We start from the raw sequence: 21455 nt of genomic DNA, 5'->3' as shown, positions 1-21455 counted from the left end.
ATCAGTGTGGTCAGTTCTAAGCAAAATTGGTTAGTGTATAGATAGGAGAAACCCAGGATACACAAATTGTGTTCTCATCTCATTTCCAAGACTTAAAATGTTGGCAGATTTTTTTTTTGTTTTTAAAGAACAACATATTCAAATATCATATGATATTGCTTATATACGGAATCTTAAAAAAGAGTACAAATGAACTTACTTCAAAACATAGAGTCACAGATGTAGAAAATAAACTTAGGGTCACCAGGGAATAGGGGTGGATAGATTAGGAGATTGGGATTGACATATGCACACTACTATGTATAAAATTGATAGCTAATAACAGTACAGTTCCCTGTACTATATAGCATAGGGAACTCTGCTCATTATTCTGTAATGATATATATGGGAAAAGAATCATAAAAAGAGTGGATATATGTATACGTATAACTGATTCACTTTGCTGCACATCTGAAACTAACATAACATTGTAAATAAACTATACTCTAATAAAAAACTTAAAAAGAGAACAATGTGTCTGCAATGGGACATAGCCCTTCAGGAATCACCACTGGAGTGGGAACCAGTGCTTGTGTTAATTTAAAAATTATATTTATATATAAAATAGAATTGAAACTGGTTCCAAATTGAGAAAGGAGTACGTCAAGGCTGTACACTGTCACCATGCTTATTTAACTTATATGCAGAGTACATCATGTGAAATGCTGGGCTGAATGAAGCACAAGATGAAATCAAGATTGTGGGGAGAAATATCAATAACCTCAGATATGCAGATGACACCGTCCTTATGGCAGAAATTGAAAAGGAATTAAAGAACCTCTTGATGAAGGTGAAAAAGGAGCGTGAAAAAACTGCCTTAAAACTCAACATTCAAAAAAAAAAAAAAACTCAACATTCAAAAAACAAAGATTATGGCATCCAGTCCCATCATTTCATGGCAAATAGATGGGAAAAGAATGGAAACAGTGACAGACTTTGTTTTGGGGGGCTCCAAAATCACTGCATTCCCTGGTGGCTCAGAGGATAAAGCATCTGCCTGCCATGCAGGAGACCTGGGTTTGATCCCTGGGCTGGGAAGATCCCCTGGAGAAGGAAATGGCAACCCACTCCAGTATTCTTGCCTGGAGAATTCCATGGACAGAGGAGCCTGGCGGGCTACAGTCCACGGAGTCGCAAAGAGTCGGACATGACTGAGTGAGTTCACTTCAAAATAACTGTAGATGGTCACTGCAGCCATGAAATTAAAAGATGCTTGCTCCTTGGAATAAAAGCAATAACAAACCTAGTGTATTAAAAAGCAAAGATATTACTTTGCCATTATATATTCAAAGCTATGGCTTTTCCAGTAGTCGTGTATGGCTGTAAGAGCTAGACAGTAAAAAAGGCTGAGCACCAAAGAATTGATGCCTTTGAACTGTGGTGCTGGGGATGACTCTTGGGGGTCCCTTGGACTGCAAGGAGATCAAACTAGTCAATCCTAAAGGACACCAACTGTGAGTATTCATTGGAAGGACTGATGCTGAAGCCGAAGCTCCAGTACTTTGGCTACCTGTTGTGAAGAGCTGACTCACTGGAGAAGATCCTGATACTGGGAAAGACTGAAGGCAGGAGGAGAATGGGGAGACAGAAGATGAGATGGATGGATGGCATCACCGACTCAATGGACATGAGTTTGAGCAAACTCTGGGAAATGGTGAAGGACAAGGTAGCCTGGCATGCTTCAGTCGATGGAGTCACAAAGAGTCAGACACAACTGAGCTGAGGAACTGAACAACAACAATATCAAATTAGAATATACAGTGTAACCTGAAGTGTGAAAAAAAAACATATATATATATATATATATAGATAGATAAACATTGATATCATTACCAGAAATGTGCATAGTAATTATCACTGGTTGATAGACTTATGGAAACTTAATTTTCTTCTTAATACTTTTTCTTCACTTTTTCTTTAATGACTTGTTTTTCTTTTGTAAACAGAAAAAAATTTTAAGAAAGCTATGTCATGCCATTACATTACTTAGAGATCTCCACTGTGAACCACTGGGGTTGGGTATCAGGGGAGTTCCAGGCCAGCATGGTGCTCAGAGAGTAGCACCAGTTCAGCTGTACTGGCTGCTATGATGTTCTATTAGTAAATAAACAATGCCCTGAGCTCCCAGAGTGCCCCTGCCATGATGCATCCTTGTGATCCAGTAAGAAAGAAAGTCAAGAATATGAGAAGGGCTCCTCTTCTAGAGCTAAGCCTTATGTCTATTCTGATTATTTAGTGACTTTGAACTACTGGTTTATAAATAATTTGAATCTCATTCTTGCCCTGTAATGCCAATTCACAAACCCAAGACTGCACAATGATACATTTCATGTGAGTGCATTCAACAAAAAAGTATACCTTTAAACTGCTTAGTAGGCAGGAAACCAAAGCTCCACCAGCTTGTTATGAACTGGAAGAAGTGTAGGAAGCACAGCACTAGGCTTGATTCTCAGTACACCTCCATATAGTTTAACTCATGGTCTGGGAGGAGCATCTCTCTATTCATTAAAGAGGTAATTCCAATGCTAGAGCTTCAAACACCCAAAATGAAATGCCAGATTTGGAACTGGAGCTGCAGCAACTAGGCAACTTAAAGAATGAAGCAGAGGTACATGTGGAACTATCAGAATGGAGCATGCTGTGAATAAGATCAAGAGAGCATTGCAGAGGAGGAAAAATCATGTTACCTCTGCCGTTCGAGAGGGAAATCTTTCTAGAGAGAACCTACTTTTCTAGGTTCTTGGCTGAGACCCACCTGTAATAAAATAGATTAATAGGCAAAAACCAAACATAAATTTAATTACATGTATACCTCTATGTTTTTGAACTGTGGTGTTGGAGAAGACTCTTGAGAGTCCCTTGGACTGCAAGGAGATCCAACCAGTCCATTCTAAAGGAGATCAGCGCTGGGATTTCTTTGGAAGGAATGGTGCTAAAGCTGAAACTCCCGTATTTTGGCCACCTCATGCGAAGATTTGACTCATTGGAAAAGACTCTGATGCTGGGAGGGATTGGGGGCAAGAGGAGAAGGGGACGACAGAGGATGAGATGGCTGGATGGCATCACTGACTCAATGGACGTGAGTCTCAGTGAACTCCGGGAGCTGGTGATGGACAGGGAGGCCTGGCGTGCTGCGATTCATGGGGTCACAAAGAGTTGGACACGACTGAGCGACTAATCTGATCTGATCTGATACCTCTATATGTACATGAGAGATACCCAGGAAAACTAAGGAGTTCCTCAAAATGGGCCACCACCTTAAATATCATCTCTAGCTAAATGCAAAAGATTTTGGAGACAGGAGAGGCTGGTTATGGGAGTTAACCAGGAAAAACACAGTAAGCAGTGGTAAGGTTGTTACGCAGATTTAAGTTATTTGCCTTGTCCAGTAATAAGAGTTTCTAGACATTTAGAATCACCTTTTTCTTCCTAGTATAGAGAGGGAGACACCCTTACAAATGTAGACTACCATTATAAATGTAAATACCTCTTACAAAAGGATAATTCTACTCAGTGTCTCCCATATATACTGTCTCTTGAGAATAACCAGCCTAAAATAGTATTTATGCCAAAGAGGAATATTTTGGGGTGGCACACTCTGCTCCTCCTCAGGATAATAAAGGCAAGTAGCTAATAGACATAAGAAAAGCTATTTAACTTGTCATTAAGAAATACAACTTAAAAAACCAATTTCTATTTTGGATTGATTATAACCAGGGCTGGTGGCAATGCATAGAAACTGGAAGGCTTATAGAATGTAAGGTGAGAGTATAAATTGATGATGCTCTTTGGAGGATGTGTTGGCAATCATTATTAAGCATATATATGGAATTTAGAAAGATGGTAATGATAACCCTGTATGCGAGACAGCAAAAGAGACACAGATGTATAGAACAGTCTTTTGGACTCTGTGGGAGAGGGCAAGGGTGGGATGATTTGGGAGAATGGCATTGAAACATGTATAATATCATATATGAAACGAATCACCAGTCCAGTTTCGATGCAGGATACTGGATGCTTAGGGCTGGTGCACTGAGACGACCCAGAGGGATGGTACGGGGAGGGAGGAGGGAGAGGGGCTCAGGATGGGGAACACATGTACACCCGTGGCGGATTCATGTTGATGTATGGCAAAACTAATACAATATTGTAAAGTAATTAACCTCCAATTAAAATAAATAAATTTATACTTAAAAAATAAATAAAAGCCAATGTCCTAGCCCCACACACACACAAAAATTATAAAGACAATTTTGTGTCCCCATTATCCCACACTAAAATTCTAAAAGCTGTCCTTTTAAGTCTTCCTTGCTGCAGTTTCTCTTGTCTTAAACTTGCAATGGTGAGATACCCCCATGGCTCTGATTTTAGCTTCTTTTATTTATCTTCTGTTTGCCTACACATCTTCCTTGTTCGATTTCACCCAACTCCATAGAACACCAAGAACACCACATTTTTAACACAATCCCTGACTTTTCCACTGAGCTGAAGACTCCCTAGTTAATAGCTTCATTTGGGTGGATAATATTAATCTCCAATTTGACATGGTTAAAACAAAACTCTTGGTCCATTTCTTCCTCCAGGTTTATTTTTCTCTCAGTCTTCATATCAGTAGATGGCTCTACAGATGGTCCTTGTCTTACAGTGGTTCAACTTAAGATTTTTTGACTCTACAATGGTGCATAAGTGACATTCCTTCAGTAGAAATTATATTTGAATTAAAATTTGAATTTTTATCTTTTCTTAGGTTAGTGATATACTGTATGATACTCCAGGCAGCAGCAATGGGCCATAGCTCCTAGTCACAAGAGTAAACAACCAATACACTTACAACCCACTCTGTATGCATGTTGTACCCGTACTCATTCTGTTTTTCATTTCAGTACAGTATTCAATAAATTGCATGAGATATTCAGCACTTTATAAAAAAATAGGTTTTGTGTCGAATGATTTTGCCCAACTGTAGGCAAGAGTAAGTGTTCCAAGCATGTTTAAAGTAGTCTAGGGTAAGCTATGATATTCAGTGTGAGTGTGTGCTCAGTTGTTCAATTCTGTCTGACTCTTTGTGATCCCGTGGATTGTAGCCTGCCAGTCTCCTCTATCCATGGAATTTTCCAAGCAAGTGGAATGGACTGTCACTTCCTACTCCAGGGGATCTTTCCAACCCAAGGATGAAACCCACATCTCTTGTGTCTCCTGCATTGGCAAGCAGATTCTTTACCACGGCCCATCATATTCAGTAGGTTTAGTGTATTAAATGCATTTTTAACTTATGATATTTCAAGTTACAATTGGCTTATCAGGATATAACCCCTCATATATTCCTGAAATTTGCATAGGACCACAAAAAACTTTGAATAGCCAAAGCAATCTTGAGAAAGAAGAACAAAGTTGGAGTTATCACTCTCCATGACTTTGAACTATTCTACAAAGCTATAGTAATCAAATCAGTATGATACTGGTAGAAAAACAGATACATAAATAAATGGAACAGAATAGAGAGACCCCATATAAATCCATACACATGAGAAACCTATATGCAGGTCAGGAAGCAACAGTTAGAGCTGAACATGGAACAACAGACTGGTTCCAAATGGGAAAAAGTACTTCAAGGCTGTATATTGTCATCCTGCTTATTTAACTTATATGCAGAGTACATCATGAGAAATGCTGGGCTGGAAGAAGCACAAGCTGGAATCAAGATTGCTGGGAGAAATATCAATAACCTCAGATATGCAGATGACACCACCCTTAAGGCAGAAAGTGAAGAGGAACTAAAAAGCCTCTTGATGAAAGTGAAAGAGGAGAGTGAAAAAGTTGGCTTCAAGCTCAACATTCAGAAAATGAAGATCATGGCATCCGGTCCCATCACTTCATGGGAAATAGATGGGGAAACAGTGGAAACAGTGTCAGACTTTATTTTTTGGGCTCCAAAATCACTGCAGATGGTGATTGCAGTCATGAAATTAAAAGACGCTTACTCCTTGGAAGGAAAGTTATGGCCAACCTAGATAGCATATTGAAAAGCAGAGATATTACTTTGCCAACAAAGGTCTGTCTAGTCAAGGCTATGGTTTTCCCAGTGGTCATGTATGGATATGAGAGTTGGACTATGAAGAAAGCTGAGCACTGAAGAATTGATGCTTTGAACTGTGGTGTTGGAGAAGACTTTTGAGAGTCCCTTGGACTGCAAGGAGATCCAACCAGTCCATTCTAAAGGAGATAAGTCCTGGGTGTTCTTTGGAAGGAATGATGCTAAAGCTGAAACTCCAGTACTTTGGTCATGCGAAGAATTGACACATTGGAAAAGACTCTGATGCTGGGAGGGGTTGGGGGCAGGAGGAGAAGGGGACAACAGAGGATGAGATGGCTGGATGGCATCACCGACTCGATGAACATGAGTCTGAGTGAACTCCGGGAGTTAGTGATGGACAGGGAGGCCTCGTGTGTTGCAATTCAAGGGGTCGCAAAGAGTCAGACAGGACTGAGAGACTGAACTGAACTGATATGGTCAATTAAACTATGACAAAGGGGGCAAAAATTTACAGTGAGGAAAAGTGGGGAGAGACAGTCTCTCAAATAACTGGTGATGAGAAAACTGGACAGCTACATGGAAGAACATAAAACCTAAAACTAGATTTTTTTTTCACACCATATACAAAAATAGACTCAAAATAGATTAAAGACTTAAACTTAAGACCAGAAAGTATAAAACTCCTAGAAGAAATATAGACAGTATTCTCCTTGACTTTGGTCTTAGCAATTTTTTTTGATCTTTCTTTTTAAGCAAGGGAAACAAAAGCAAAGAAAATTAAAAAGTCTTTGTATAGTGAAGGAAACCTTAACAAAATGAGAAGGTTACCTAGTGAATGAAAGAAAATATTTGCAAATGATATGGCCAATAAAGGATTAATATCCAAACTATGTAAAGAACTCATACAAATGAAAGTCAAAGTGTTAGTCGCTCAGTTGTGTTCGACTCTTTGCAACCCCACGGATTGTAGCCCACCAGGCTCCTCTGTCCATGGTTTTTCCCAGGCTGGAGTGGTCGTCATTCCATTTTCCAGGGATCTTTCTGACCCAGGGATCAAATCCGGGTCTCCCACATTGCAGACAGATTCTTTACTGTCTGAACCACCAGGGAAGCCAAAGAACTCATACAGCTCAATATCAATAGAACAAGAAAATATAATTTTAGAATAGGCAAAGGTCCTAGATATACATTTTTCCACATAATATATATATATATGGTCTGTGGGCACATGAAAAGATGTTCAATATCACTAATGCAATCAAAACCACATTGAGATATCACCTGATACCTGTCAGAATGGCTATCATTAAAAAGACACAAAATAATAATTCTTGGCAAAGATATACAAAAAAGGTAACTGTTGTGCACTGTTGGTACATTGAAAATTGGTAACATTTACATTAAGGAAAACAGTATGGAGTTTCCTCAAAAAATTAAAAATAGGACTACCATGCAATTTAGGAATCCCACTCCTGGTATTTGCCCCCAAGAAAAGGAAAACACTAACTTGAAGAGATATATACACGTCAGTGTTCATTGCAGCATTATTTCCAGTAGTCATAACATGGGAAATAATTTATGTGTCCATTGATATGTAAATGGATAAAGAATGTATAAGTGGAATATTACTCAATTATAACAAAATGAGGAAATCTTACACGTGCAATAGCGTGAATGGACACAGAAGAGTATTATCTAAGTGAAATAAGCCAGACAGAGAAAGACAAATACTGTATGTTTTCACATATATGTGGAATCTAAAAAACAAAACAAACAAATGTAACAAAACAGAAACAGACTCATAGATACAGAAAACAAACCAGTGGTTGCCAGAAAGAAAGGAGGTTTGGGGAGAGCAAAATAGGTGAAGAAAATTAAGAGGTACAAACTGTCAGTTATAAAATAAATGTCACTGAGATGCAATGCATTGCATTGAGAATATAGTCAATAATGTTATAACTTTGTATATTGTATAGTTACAGAAATATCAAATTACTATGTTGTACATTGAAACTAATATAATGTTGTGAGTCAGCTATGCTTCAATTTTTCAAAAAGGCAAACGAATCGCCAGTCCAGGTTCAATGCATGATACAGGATGCTTGGGGCTGGTGCACTGGGATGACCCAGGGGGATGGTATGGGGAGGGAGGTGAGAGGGGGGGTCAGGATGAGGAACATGTGTACACCCATGGTGGATTCATGTTGATGTATGGCAAAACCAATACAATATTGTAAAGTAATTAGCCTCCAATTAAAAGAAATAAATTTATATTAAAAAAGGCAAACTTGTCTAATTTGATTAGCTAGAACTTAAAAAAATAATACCTTTTACCTTCTTTCTAGTACATTTGAAGCATAATTGAGATTCATAGCTAAAGAAGGCTTCTAAGTCATAAGTCAAGGCTTGGGTAGAGAATGATATGATTCATTTATAATTAGTGCTAAGTAGGTCCACATTGAGTTAAATATATCTTTTGTGATTATATTTACTTTAATTTGCCTTACACACAATCATTTTATGGAAGAAGCCAAATTTTATAGAAACACAGGTCAGGAAAAATAAGCTACGCATGTCCAAAGTGGGATGTGTCCAAATTAACTAGATTTTATTGTGTGAATGTCAAAGGAAGAGACTTAAAGAATGTTGGAGACATTCCGGACATTGTCTTAATCCTTTCTTAATGATTCAGGTACTATGTCAGTCAAGTGATGGATTATTGCACTGACATATAACATTCCCAGGAATGTATAAAGCCCTTAGTAAGGAATTACTTTCCTGAGAGTGAAAGTGAGTCACTGACCCCAGTTTTCAGTGTTCAGAATGTACACACGGTCATGTAAGGATTAGGTTGAGGCCTAAAAAAGCCCCAAGTGACTCACAGTTGGAATTACAACATCAGGCCCATGTTTGCAAGATCTTGGTTATAAATGTACTCCTTGAAATGTCTCTATTGGATTTGACAGAATTATAAGCCTGAAGTCCCATATTGCTATAGATTGCCACTCATCTACTCAGCAAACAGTTGTTGAGAGCCTCCTATTCTGTTCTAGGCATTATGCATGAACCACCATCCTATTTCTTCTTTTTTTTTTTTACTTTACAATATTGTATTGGTTTTGCCATATATCAACATGAATCCGCCATGGATGCACATGTGTTCCCCATCATGAACCCCTCTCCCACCTCCCTCCCCATACCATCCCTCTGGGTCATCCCAGTGCACCAGCCCCGAGCACCCTGTATCATGCATTGAACCCGGACTGGCGATTCGTTTCCTATTATACAGAGTGAAGTAAGCCAGAAAGAAAAACACCAATACAGTATACTAATGCATATATATGGAATTTAGAAAGATGGTAACGATAACCCTGTATGCGAGACAGCAAAAGAGACACAGATGTCTAGAACAGTCTTTTGGACTCTGTGGGAGAGGGTGAGGGTGGGATGATTTGGGAGAATGGCATTGAAACATCCTATTTCTTCCTTAAGACTTAGTTGTCATTATCTCCTCCAATAAACCCTTTCAGATACTTTCCACCCACATCACCGTTCCCTAGTCCTCTTCTAATATTCAAGGAGCATGCTCCTCATGTGTTTCACATTGTTTTATTATCACTTTTCCAGAGCTTCCTATGAAGATACTAATAGGTCTTTATTATAATCCCTATGCTTTGTTCACAGCATGGCCAAGAGCTGGCTCTATATACATGTCTGTTGAATAAATCATAGAATCCTTGCCTTTGAGAAACACAGTGTATATAGGGAAAGAGATAAATAGTTACAGTATAAAGAATAATTCTATATAGAGAATCAAGTGTTATAAACTTCCATATGGTAGGAGAAGTAACTGTCTAAAACTGATGCACAAAAGTGATGTTAGAACATGGACCTTGAATAATAAGAAGGAGACAGTTTGAGAGTGAACTCGAGCCAGAAATGCTGACATGTACAAAGGCAGAGACAGGTTTAAGGAGTGGTGGCTCAGACAGTTCAGCGTCTGTCTACAGTGTGGGAGACCCGGGTTTGATCCCTCTGTCGGGAAGTTCCCTGGAGAAGGAAATGGCAGTCCACTCTAGTACTATTGCCTGGAAAATCCCATGGACAGAGAAGCCTGGTAGGCTACAGTCTATGGGGTAGCAAAGAGTTGGACACGACTGAGTGATCTTCACCGTAAGTGATTTTGGAGAGCTAGAGTTTTAACAGAGATTCTCTAACATTGGTGTACTTAAGAATTACCTTAGAAACTTGATAATAATGCTGAGGGATTGAGAAGATCCCCTGGAGTAGGAAATGGCAACTCACTCCAGAGTTTTTTTTTGTTTGTTTGTTTTTTTGCCTAGAGAATCCCATGGACAGAGGAGCTTGGTAGGCTGCAACCCATGGGGTCTCACAGAGTCAGACACAACTGAAGCAACATAGCATGTACACATGCAGACAGAAATTCACCTTTCTCATGAATATTACCCAACATATTCTCCCTACCTGGGAGGGTCCTCTTAACTCCAGTGTTGGATTGTGAGCTCCTGATAGGAAGGAACCATGCCTCACACATGTTGGAATGATCTCCAGAGCCCAGCAGTGCAAGAACATGCCCAGGGATGGATCATTTTACTGACTGGGTAAGAATATTATTGTTTGTTAGGTAGGATGGCTTATCTTATTTTGGAAAATACATAAAATCCTTTCTATTATGTAATACAGGCATTAGGGGATATTTGAAAAACAAGTTTTCTTTCCTGGCCATAGAAACCCACACTTTTCTTCATCTTGAGAAAAAGAATGCTGGAAAATAAACTGAAAATCAACTCTCAAAAATAACTAAAGAAGAATACACGGATTTATTATATCAAGATACTGTTATTTAGAAATAGTTAACATAATTGTGAAGGTCAAGGCAAGTATAATAGTCAGATATCTGGGGGTTTAGTTCAAGTACATCATGCACATGAGGTTAGATGCAGGGAAGAGATCTGTGGGGAACAAGAATGGTCTTGAATGCAGAATGGGAGCCGTTTTGCTTGTGGCTTAGTGGTACCACAGAGTCCTAAAGCTGGTGGTCATTTAAAACAAGGAAAATTTTAAACGAATGATATGCCCACATTGATGTGATAGTGACTGGTTCATGGTTGATTTCAGCAAAAGGATCCACCACAGCTGGGGCGACAGCAAGTTGTACGGCAGCAGGTGGTCTGGCAGCAGACGGGGCGGCAGCAGCTGGACACGCCGCAGCTGGGGCGGCAGGTGGTCTGGCAGCAGATGGGGCGGCGGCAGCTGGACACGCCGCAGCTGGGGCGGCAGGTGGTCTGGCAGCAGATGGGGCGGCGGCAGCTGGACACGCCGCAGCTGGGGCGGCAGGTGGTCTGGCAGCAGATGGGGCGGCGGCAGCTGGACACGCCGCAGCTGGGGCGGCAGGTGGTCTGGCAGCAGATGGGGCGGCGGCAGCTGGACACGCCGCAGCTGGGGCGGCAGGTGGTCTGGCAGCAGATGGGGCGGCAGCAGCTGGACACACCGCAGCTGGGGCGGCAGCAGGTGGTCCTGCAGCAGGTGGTCTGGCAGCAGCTGGGGGAGCAGCAGGTCTCTTGGCAGAGATTTTGGCCACAGCTCTGGTTAGAGCAGATGGAGCCACAACAGGAGCTGACCATGGTGTCAGAGGATGGAGATTCTAGGTGAGTTAGAGAGTGAGATTCTTGAGTTTGGAAGTCTCATTGCAACATGTCCCCTTTTATAACCATCTGAGGGACTGCTGTCACTATGTTAAGGGCTATTTCCTTGTTATTGTTTGCCTTAATAGATAGATAGGCGATTATCAAATTAGTTATTTGGTGAATAGAATGCATTTTTCCTTTCTCTGTGTTGTGGTTCAGCCAATCTAGTCTTTCCTCTTGACTCACATTTCATCTTCTTTCTTATGTGCATCATCTGATTTCAAAGACTCTTCAGCTTCTTCATCTAATTGGTTGTCATATAAACATCATTTAAATGTCAACACTTGGCGTCATCCTTAAAGCTGTGTCTCATATCAGCCCTCAAGTGGGATAATAGATCTTGTTCCCTAAAGACAGTTTGAGAAAAATAAACTGTGACCATACTGGAGTACTTGGAGGAATTTTTCTTAAAAAAGTGGAGAGGCTATTCTAAGACAGAAAACTTACTAACAATAAAGGAAAAGATTAAAAAATTTTAATGTCTAATTAGTCTTGGTAAAGCTTTAAACAAAACCAAAAGACTACAAAAGAGCAAACTGTACAATATTGTAAAGTAATTAGCCTCCAATTAAAATAAATAAATTTAAATTTAAAAAAAAGAGCAAACTGAAGTAAATAACAAATGGGTTAACCAATATAACCAAAAAGACCTAATTTTCTTTTTTTTTTTTTCTTGTTTTACCCAAAGTTTATTTATTTATTTTACTTTACAATATTGTATTGGTTTTGCCATATATTGACATGAATCCACCATGGGAAAGACCTAATTTTCTTAATGCATGCATAGTAAGAAAAAAAACGTCAACAACCAAATAGAAAATTGAGGGAAGGATATTAACAGTCATTTCACTGAAAAAGAAATATTAATGCCTTTTAAGGTTTTAAAAGATGTTCAGTCTCATTTATAATTTTGAAAATTTTAATTGAACAATTTATCCATTTGCAAACCAAATATTGAACACTTACTATGTCCCAGGTCTTGCCCTAGGCTCTGGGGATAACAACAGTGAATAGTTTGAAATGACAAATACAAAATATCTAATTTTTTTAAACTCTAATAAGATGGAGAGCTTGAAAGGAAACAGATGTTTTCATACACAGAATGGTAGGTGTCTAAGCTGGAGTAAATTCTTTATAAAGTAATTCAGCAGTAACTATAAGATTTGATTGAGCAATATCACTTCTAGAAAAATATTCAACAGATACACATAAGCAGGAGCTCCAGGATATAAACTCAAAATATTCTTTGCAGCATTGTTGGTAAGAACAAAAGTCTGAAATTGAACTGTATTGTGACTATGGAGGAGAATGTCTCTGATGTAGAAAATATACACCAGGGCCTAAATTACAGAGCATCATTTTGTCATGAAGAACACTTCTTGAACTATTCTTGCAACTTTTCCATAATTTTTAAATTATTTTATTTATTTATTTATTTTTGGATTTTATTTTTTATTTTTTTTTATTTTTTTTTAATTTTTATTTTTAAACTTTACATAATTGTATTAGTTTTGCCAAATATCAAAATGAATCTGCCACAGGTATACATGTGTTCCCCATCCTGAACCCTCCTCCCTCCTCCCTCCCCATACCATCCCTCTGGGTCGTCCCAGTGCTCTAGCCCCAAGCATCCAGTATCGTAAGGAAAATAAGTATACTTCTATGGCAAAACAGACCATTCCTATTCCATATAGACACACCTTGTTTCTTAGACAAAATTTCAGCAAGGAGGGAAGAAGGTAAAAAAGAAAGCCAAGCTATAGGAACATGCTTGGTTGTGCTGTTTTTCAGTTATTTAAGTCTAATTTCATTGCATTTGGGTAAGAGAGAGAAGTTTATATTATTCTGCTTTAAGAGTTTTCTTTGTAGTCTATATGTTTGTGAACATCCTTGAGATATATAGATATATATGAAAATTATGAAAAGTTTGTCAGGCATGCCTGCTCAGTCATGTCTAACTCTTTCGATTCCATGGACTAGAGCCTGGAAGGCTCCTCTGTCCTTATGATTTCCCAGGCAAGAATACTGCAGTGGGTTGCCATTTCCTTCTCCAGGGGATCTTTTGGACCCAGGGATTGAACCTGTGGCTCCTGTATTGTCAGGCAGATTCTTTACCACTGAGTCAGCTGAGAGTGCGTATAAATGTCAATTACATCTAAGTTGATAATGGTTCTACTCACATTCTCTATTTCCTTGTTTATTTTTCTCCTTCAAATGACCATTCTAAAATAGGGTGTTAAAGTCTCTGCTATAATTGTGGTTTTATAAATTTTAACTATGTATAATAGGGTTTTTGCACTTAGTTTCAATATAGCTCAAAAGCATTTATGATAAAAAGAAAGTTACAATTTATATAGACATAAATTCATATATTAGTGAGAAGTCACAAAGTGAAAACAAGAACAGGTGTTAGAGATTTTGATCTAATTGGGCCACAGTTCTACAGCCATTTATTTGTTTGGAGATGGTTGGTGCTCTGCCTGAAGGCAGGAAGACAGCTAGGAAATATCCCTCCTCCTTAGAATGATTATAATGTGTTTTGAGGGAGTAGTTTTAAAATCATAATTACATTAGAAGAATATACACACTCTACTTCCTTCTGATTCATTCCTTCACTTTGTCTTATGTAGTTGTAAACTGTACACTATCCCTTGAATTTTCATACATGACACGTTTTACTTCTAAGAATCAATCTCTATACATTACCTGTCTTCAACAGAATGGTTTCTCTTTCTCATCAATATCACCAATACACTCTGCCTGACACGTGTCTTCCTGTTGAATCCAAGATTTCATTGTGAGTTACATTGTGATGGGAATTGGGTCACATTTGACTTAATGCTTCCCAAAAGGACCTTGCAGGGTGGTCCATAATTCAACTGTAGTAAAAAGGAAGCTCTTGTTTTCTCTCAATAAACTTGCAAAACCAATACAATATTGTAAAGTAATTAGCACCCAATTAAAATACATAAATTTATATTAAAAAATAAAATAAACTTGCAGGCAAGGAGGGGAATCTACTTTTGGGGGGGAAAGTCATTATTTAGCATTTTCTCTGATACAGGATTTGATTGATATGTAAAATCAGTTTTATTTGTTCACATGACAGAAATACAAATTTATCTCCAGTTCATAATCAACACTAAAAAAATAAAGGGCCAAAAATGTTTCTGATACCAAGTGTTTATGGACACGTAATTGTTCCATCACACAGAACTCACTGCAAAGGCCAGGTCATGCACAGCAGTCACAGGATTAGGAGCCTGTCCCCACGAACTAGAGTAGACATTTGATCGTCTGCCGGAATGTCAAGGTAACAGGCACAGAATCTGGAGAGTCTCTGTGGTACTCAGTTTAAACTGCCTCTTTTAGAACAGCTTCTTGGTGGCACGATCGATGGGATGGACAAACACAATGACAGATCAGAGCCAGTCCAGATGCTGTGGACAAAAGAAATGAAAAAAAAAAAAGAATACACAGGAATACTGGTGGTTGACTCAGGGCTGAGGTGAGAAATGAAGTTCAACAACAAGAAAATCCGTAATGTTGGGAGACACCAGGCAGTCTGGCAACAGACTGGGCAGCAGCAGCTGGACACTCCACAGCTGGGGACACAGCAACTGGAACTGTAGCAACAGGGAGTAGCAACAACTGGAGACGCAGCAGCTGGATGCACGGCAGCTGCAGTGACAGCAAGTGGTCTGGCAGCAGTCTCCTGGCAGACACGTTGGCCACAGCCCTGGTCAGAACAGATGGAGCCACAACAGGAGCTGACCATGGTGTCAGAGGGTGTGGGTTCTGGGTTTCCAGGAGAGTGAGGTTCTCAAATGGAAGTCTTCTCCCAAGTCCTGTTGTATACCCTGATGAGGAGATGTCATCATCATGTCCAAGATTATTTTCTAGCTGCTGTTTATCACGTTTAAAGGGAAATTATCAGACATTTTGACGCGGCATCTGGTTAGCTTTGGTATTTAAAGAGTATGCTTACTTATCTTTATTTAATCATTTATGCCTGAAAAGGAGCATTTGCCTTTCTTTTCTTATTTTATCTTCATCCCATCTGCTCCCTCTTATACTTTCCAAAATGTGTTATTGATACTCTGAACATTATCATTCTTTAGCCTTAATGACATTTAACTTCTTGTACCCAAAACAGACACACAATCACAATTCTTGCTATTTGGACAATACTTAGATCCAAACATGGATAAGCTAATGCACCAAAATTCAGACCTCAATACACTATAGCAAAGTGGCTGGTGGCAAAATCAGCATATAACACACTAGTAACTTATGAAGAAGCTAAGGAATATAACTGGATTTAAGGCACATGGCTTCAGATTGTTCAAAATAGAAGTGATCACTGTTTCAAACCAACATCCCAACATCCCCATTACTCAGCCCTATTACAAATTACTGCTAGGTCAAGTTCCAAGCTAGTAAACTTGGAGTTCTCCTTTATTCAAGTGAGTCCATGTTGATTCCCACCCTTTAAGAGCCATTCTCAGGACAGAGGCACAGAAGGGAAAGATGATATTCAATCCATCCCACTTCTGCTATGATTCCACTCTGACTCAATGAACAGCAGCTGATTATTTGACTGGATGAACTGGTAATGCTATCACCCATACACTGGATCTACTAACAGGGGGTTTATAGATCTTTGCCACCAAGACCAGGATGCCCAGCAGCAGAGGCATCAGAAATCCATAACTACAGTTAAGTCAGAGCAAATGAAATATCAGGAGCCAGTGTTAATCAGTGAAATAAATATGCTCTTTCTTTCAAAAGGTTACAAATATGGAAATAGCTAAGTATCCAAAATATTATGCTTTGCTCCACTGAGTCATTGTTGTCCCTTTTGTTCCTGCATGTTTATAATTTATTGACATTTGTATATTTTTATTGGCTTATAACATTGAGTTTTGCTTGTAACATATTATATTTAGATTTCTGTATACACTACCAAATGATCATTATCAAAGGTATGGTTTCCTTCACCATACATTTGTCCATCTTTACCCACTTTGACATCCTCCATAGCCTTTCTTTGAAACTGCAATTCAAAGAAAACTATTTCAGTTGTCAAATTAGCAGCTTTGAAACTTTTCCCTTTGCCGTTAAATGTATTAATAAAGATAGCGTCCCCAGGGTAAGTTGCTCAGTCGTGTCCGACTCTGACACCCCATGAACCACAGCACGCCAGGCTTCCCTGTCCATCACCAACTCCTAGAATTTACCCAAACTCATGTCCATTGAGTCGGTGATGCCATCCAACTATCTCATCCTCAGTAGTCCCCTTCTCCTTCTGCCCTCGATCTTTCCCAGCATCAGGGTCTTTTCAAGTGAGTCAGCTCTTTGCATCAGGTGGCCAAAGTATTGGAGTTTCAGCTTCAATATCAGTCCTTCCAATGAACACCCAGGACTGATCTCCTTTAGGATGGACTAGTTGGATCTCCTTGCAGTTCAAGGGACTCTCAAGAGTCTTCTCCAACACCACAGTTCAAAAGCATCAACTCTTCTGTGCTCAGTCCCTCGTTTTTAGGAAATGAGATACCAAGTGGAAAAGCTTCCTACTCACAGATTTATCTATCATTGAATTTTGTGTGGCATAGATGAAAGGCTTGTTAAAATGTAACTTTAATTCAGAATGTGTTAAAATATGAGTTGAATTCATCACTTTTGTTTCACCTGTCTTGAGGGGTGAATCCCAATATAAGTAGCTCCAAGAGGAAAATGTAGGTGGGGACAATGGCTCTGAAATCTTCTACAAATTATCCTAACTGACAGGTCACAAAAGGATGAAGTCTGTCTTGAGAAATGATGATTCATACTTAAATAAGGGTATGGATGTTGATGGTTTCTCCCGTTTCTGGAAATAAGTCCCTATGGTTTAATATTAACTAGGAGAATAATCCTATTTTCAGAATATTCATAATAGTTAGGGAACACTTCCTCCTTAAGCAATTTTCCATGGATCATGAAAAAAGTTATAAATAATAACAAGGAAATTTCTATTCATTGGTCCTAAATTTGGGAACCAGAGTATAAAAGGTCTGGTAGAGAAGAGGTATTCAGATTCTGAGAAATTTATCTCTGCTCAGAAGCCACCCCTCCACACCTGACACCATGAGCCATTCCTGCTGCTCCCCTTGCTGTCAACCTACCTGCTGCAGGACCACCTGCTGCAAACCTACCTGTGTGACCACCTGCTGCCAGCCCACCTGCTGTGAGCCCAGCTGCTGTCGGCCTTGCTGCCCCCCAACTTGCTATCAGACTAGTGAAAACACCTGCTGTAGGACCACCTGCCGCAAACCTACCTGTGTGACCACCTGCTGTCAGCCCACCTGTGGTGGGTCCAGCTGCTGCCAGCCTTGCTGCCTCCCTATCCGCTGTCAGACCACCTGCTGCAGGACCACCTGCCTCAAGCCTATTTGTGTGACCACCTGCTGCCAGCCCACCTGCTGTGAGTCCAGCTGCTGTCAGCCCTCCTGCCCCCAAACTTGCTGTCAAATCACTGAAACCACCTGCTGCAAGCCTACCTGTGTGACCAGCTGCTGTCAGCCCACCTGCTGTGGATCCAGCAGCGCTGGACAAACCTGCGGTGGTTCTAACTGCTGTCAGCCTTGCTGCCAGCCAGCCTCCTGTGCACCCGTGTACTGCCATAGAACCTGCTACCACCCCACGTGCTGCTGCCTGCCTGGGTGCCGAGACCAGAGCTGTGGATCCAGCTGCTGCCAGCCTTGCAGCCGCCCTGTCTGCTGTCAGACCACCTGCTGTAGGACCACCTGCTGCAAACCTACTTGTGTGACCACCTGCTGCCAGCCTACGTGCTGTGGGTCCATCAGTTGTGGACAAACCTGCAGCAGATCCAGCGGCTGCCAGCCTTGCTGCTGCCCCGGCTACTGTAGGACCACCTGCTGCCACCCCAGCTGTGTGTCCACCTGCTGCCAGCCTTCCTGCTGCTGAAAATCTCACCAAAGAACCACCATCTCACAAATCAACCTTGCTGTTCCTAGGACAAATTCACTTCCAAATGATGCTGAAAGCCAGCAGTCTATTACCAATTTTTTTTGTTATTCATCTGCCTATATAAAAGCTTATGAATCAGCTTGATGGAAGGTAGAGGACTTCACCCTGATTCTCCCCTTCCTATCTGTGTGGGTCATGTGCCAGCTTCCTGCATCATTATAATGGAGCATCTTGGCTTTGACTTTGAAATCTAGATCTTCACCTTCTCTCTACATGTATTTTAGGGTAAAAATCCTCATGACTTTTTATTTAGTTTCTAATACTTATTTTCATAAAAGTCTTCATAACCATGTATCTTTTCAATATACTGATTATTTTTGTATCTTACTTTCTTCTTTTCATAATCACTTTGAGTTGTCTCTCTAGATGCAGGGAATTTTACCTGGATTTCTAAATAAATCTTGTACCACTATTCATCGCATACTGTGTTTTTTGTTATTATACAGCACACACACATTAATCATAATTATAACTATAATGACTATAGTTTGGACAATCTATTAGATCAGTCTTTTCTCTGTGCAGGAATATCTAAAAGGAAAGTCAAATAGCAACTAGAAGTTTATTTTGTGAGACCAAAGAATCTAAATAAGTATTAGGAACAACAAAATGTGGAGATTAAATAAAATGCAACCGAACAACCAATGAATCAAAGAAGAAATCAAAAGAGAAAGTTTAAAATACCTTGAGACAAATGATAATGGAATTACACCATACCAAAATTTACGGGGTACTGAAACAGAAGTTCTAAAAGATAAGCTCATAGCAATGAATGCTTGAGAAACAAAAAAATTTCAAATAAACTACCTAAGTTTACACTCAAGGACCTAGATAAAGAAGAACAAAGGAAGTGCAAAGTGAGTAGAAGCAAGGAAATAAAGATCATAGTGGAAATAAATGAAACAGAGACTAAAAAAGGAAAAAAAATAAGAGAAAAGAACAATATTGTAAAGTAATTAGCCTCCAATTAAATAAATTTATGATAAAAGAAAGATCGACAAAACTAAAAGCTGTTTTTATTTTAAAAAGGTAAGCAAATTAAAAACTTTAGGTAGACTCAGTAAGAAAAAGAGAAGTCTCAAATTTAATATCAGAAATGAAAGAACATTGCAAACTAGAGTGTAAACACTGTCAACTATAATACATTGGTGAAAGAAATTGAAGAAAATACAAACAAATTTTTTGCTCAGGGATTAGAATAATTAATATTGTTGAAATATCCTTACTACCTAAAATAATTTACAGATTCAGTGCAATCCCTATTAAAGATCCAATGGCATTTTCACCAAAATAAGAAAAAAAAATTGTAATCTGTGTATGGAAGCATAGAAAACTCAGATAACCAAAGCAATCTTGATAAAAAAGAACAAAGCTGGAGACATAATGCTTGCTGATAGCAAGGTGTGTTACAAAACTATAGTAAATAACACTGTATGGTTTGGCATAAAAACACACATACATCATGGAACAAAATAGAGAGCCCAGACATAAACCCATACATTCTACAGCCAATTAATTTATAGCAAAGGAACCAGGAATATACAATGGTGAAAATACAGTCTTTTCAATACATGGTGTTGAAAAAACTTACTGCCACTTACAAAAGAATAAAACTGAACTACTGTCTTACACCATACACAAAAATTAACTCGAAATGGATTTCTGGTGGTCTAGTGGTTAACAATCCACCTGCCAGTGCAGGGGACATGGGTTTGATCCCTGGTCTGGGAAGATTCCGTATGCCTCAGAGCAAATATGCTCAGTTGCCACATCTACTGAACCCCACGCACTCTCGGGTCTGTGCTCCGCAACAAGATACCACCACAGCGAGAAGCCTGCACACCTCAACTAGAGAGCAGCTCTCACTTACCACAACTAGAGAAAATCTGCACACAGCAATGAAGACCAACACAGGCAAAAAGAAAAGAAAACTCAAAATGGATTAAAGATGAATCTGAAACCGTACAATTTCTGGAGGAAGCATAGACCTTAACATTGATCTTGGTGCTTAAAAAAAAAAAAAATAGACACTAAAAACAAAAGTAAAAAGCAAAGTGGGACTACATCAAACCAAAAAGCGGGAATTCCCTGGTGGTCCACTGAGTGTGACTCTGTGCTTTCACAGCTGGGAACCTGGGTTGAATCCCTGGTCCAGGAATTAAGATCCCACAAGCCACATGGTATGGCCAAAAGAAAAAAGCTTCCACACAGTAAAGTGAACAGTGAACAAAATGAAAAGGCAGCCTACTGATTGCGGGAAAATACTTGCAAATCATATACATGATAAGGACTGGTATTAAAATATATAAAGAACTCACTTGACCCAACAGCAAAAAACAAAGCAAAACAAAAACAATCTGATAGAAAAAATGGGCAGACGTTCAGAATAGACATTTTTTTTCTTATAAGACGTACAGATGGCCAACAGGTACTAGAAAGGTGCTCAACATTACTAAGCATCAGGGAAATGCCAATCAAAACCGTGATGAACCTGGACTGGCGATTCGTTTCTTATATGATATTATACATGTTTTAATGCCATTCTCCCAAATCATCCACCCCCCCTCCCACAGAGTCCAAAAGACTATTCTATACATCTGTGTTTCATTTGATGACCCAGAGGGATGGTATGGGGAGGGAGG

General features: G+C 39.4%; 2 protein-coding genes across 2 annotated transcripts; one reads left to right on the top strand and one right to left on the bottom strand.

Annotated features, from left to right (window-relative positions):
* Positions 1-10895: 10895 nt before the first annotated feature.
* KRTAP4-1 (keratin associated protein 4-1) lies at positions 10896-12034 on the bottom strand. Its single transcript, XM_086355401.1, has one exon. The coding sequence runs from the start codon at positions 11716-11718 to the stop codon at positions 11209-11211; it is 510 nt and encodes a 169-aa protein (XP_086211527.1). The 5' UTR covers positions 11719-12034; the 3' UTR covers positions 10896-11208.
* Positions 12035-17863: 5829 nt separating this feature from the next.
* Positions 17864-19223, top strand: LOC147351640 (uncharacterized). Its single transcript, XM_086355391.1, has one exon. It carries the CDS (start codon positions 17911-17913, stop codon positions 18748-18750), a length of 840 nt encoding a protein of 279 aa, XP_086211517.1. The 5' UTR covers positions 17864-17910; the 3' UTR covers positions 18751-19223.
* Positions 19224-21455: the final 2232 nt, after the last annotated feature.

The sequence above is a fragment of the Bos grunniens genome, chromosome 19 (genome assembly GCF_055505025.1).
Source record: "Bos grunniens cultivar Pamir isolate PY7600 chromosome 19, Bosgru_T2T1.0, whole genome shotgun sequence".
Classification (NCBI taxonomy): domain Eukaryota; kingdom Metazoa; phylum Chordata; class Mammalia; order Artiodactyla; family Bovidae; genus Bos; species Bos grunniens.
This window is presented reverse-complemented; position numbering and strand designations above follow the sequence as displayed.

Excerpts from the sequence above, each read along its gene's own strand:
- LOC147351640 (XM_086355391.1), top strand. The coding sequence starts at position 17,911 with ATGAGCCATTCCTGCTGCTCCCCTTGCTGTCAACCTACCTGCTGCAGG.
- KRTAP4-1 (XM_086355401.1), bottom strand. The coding sequence starts at position 11,718 with ATGGTCAGCTCCTGTTGTGGCTCCATCTGCTCTAACCAGAGCTGTGGC.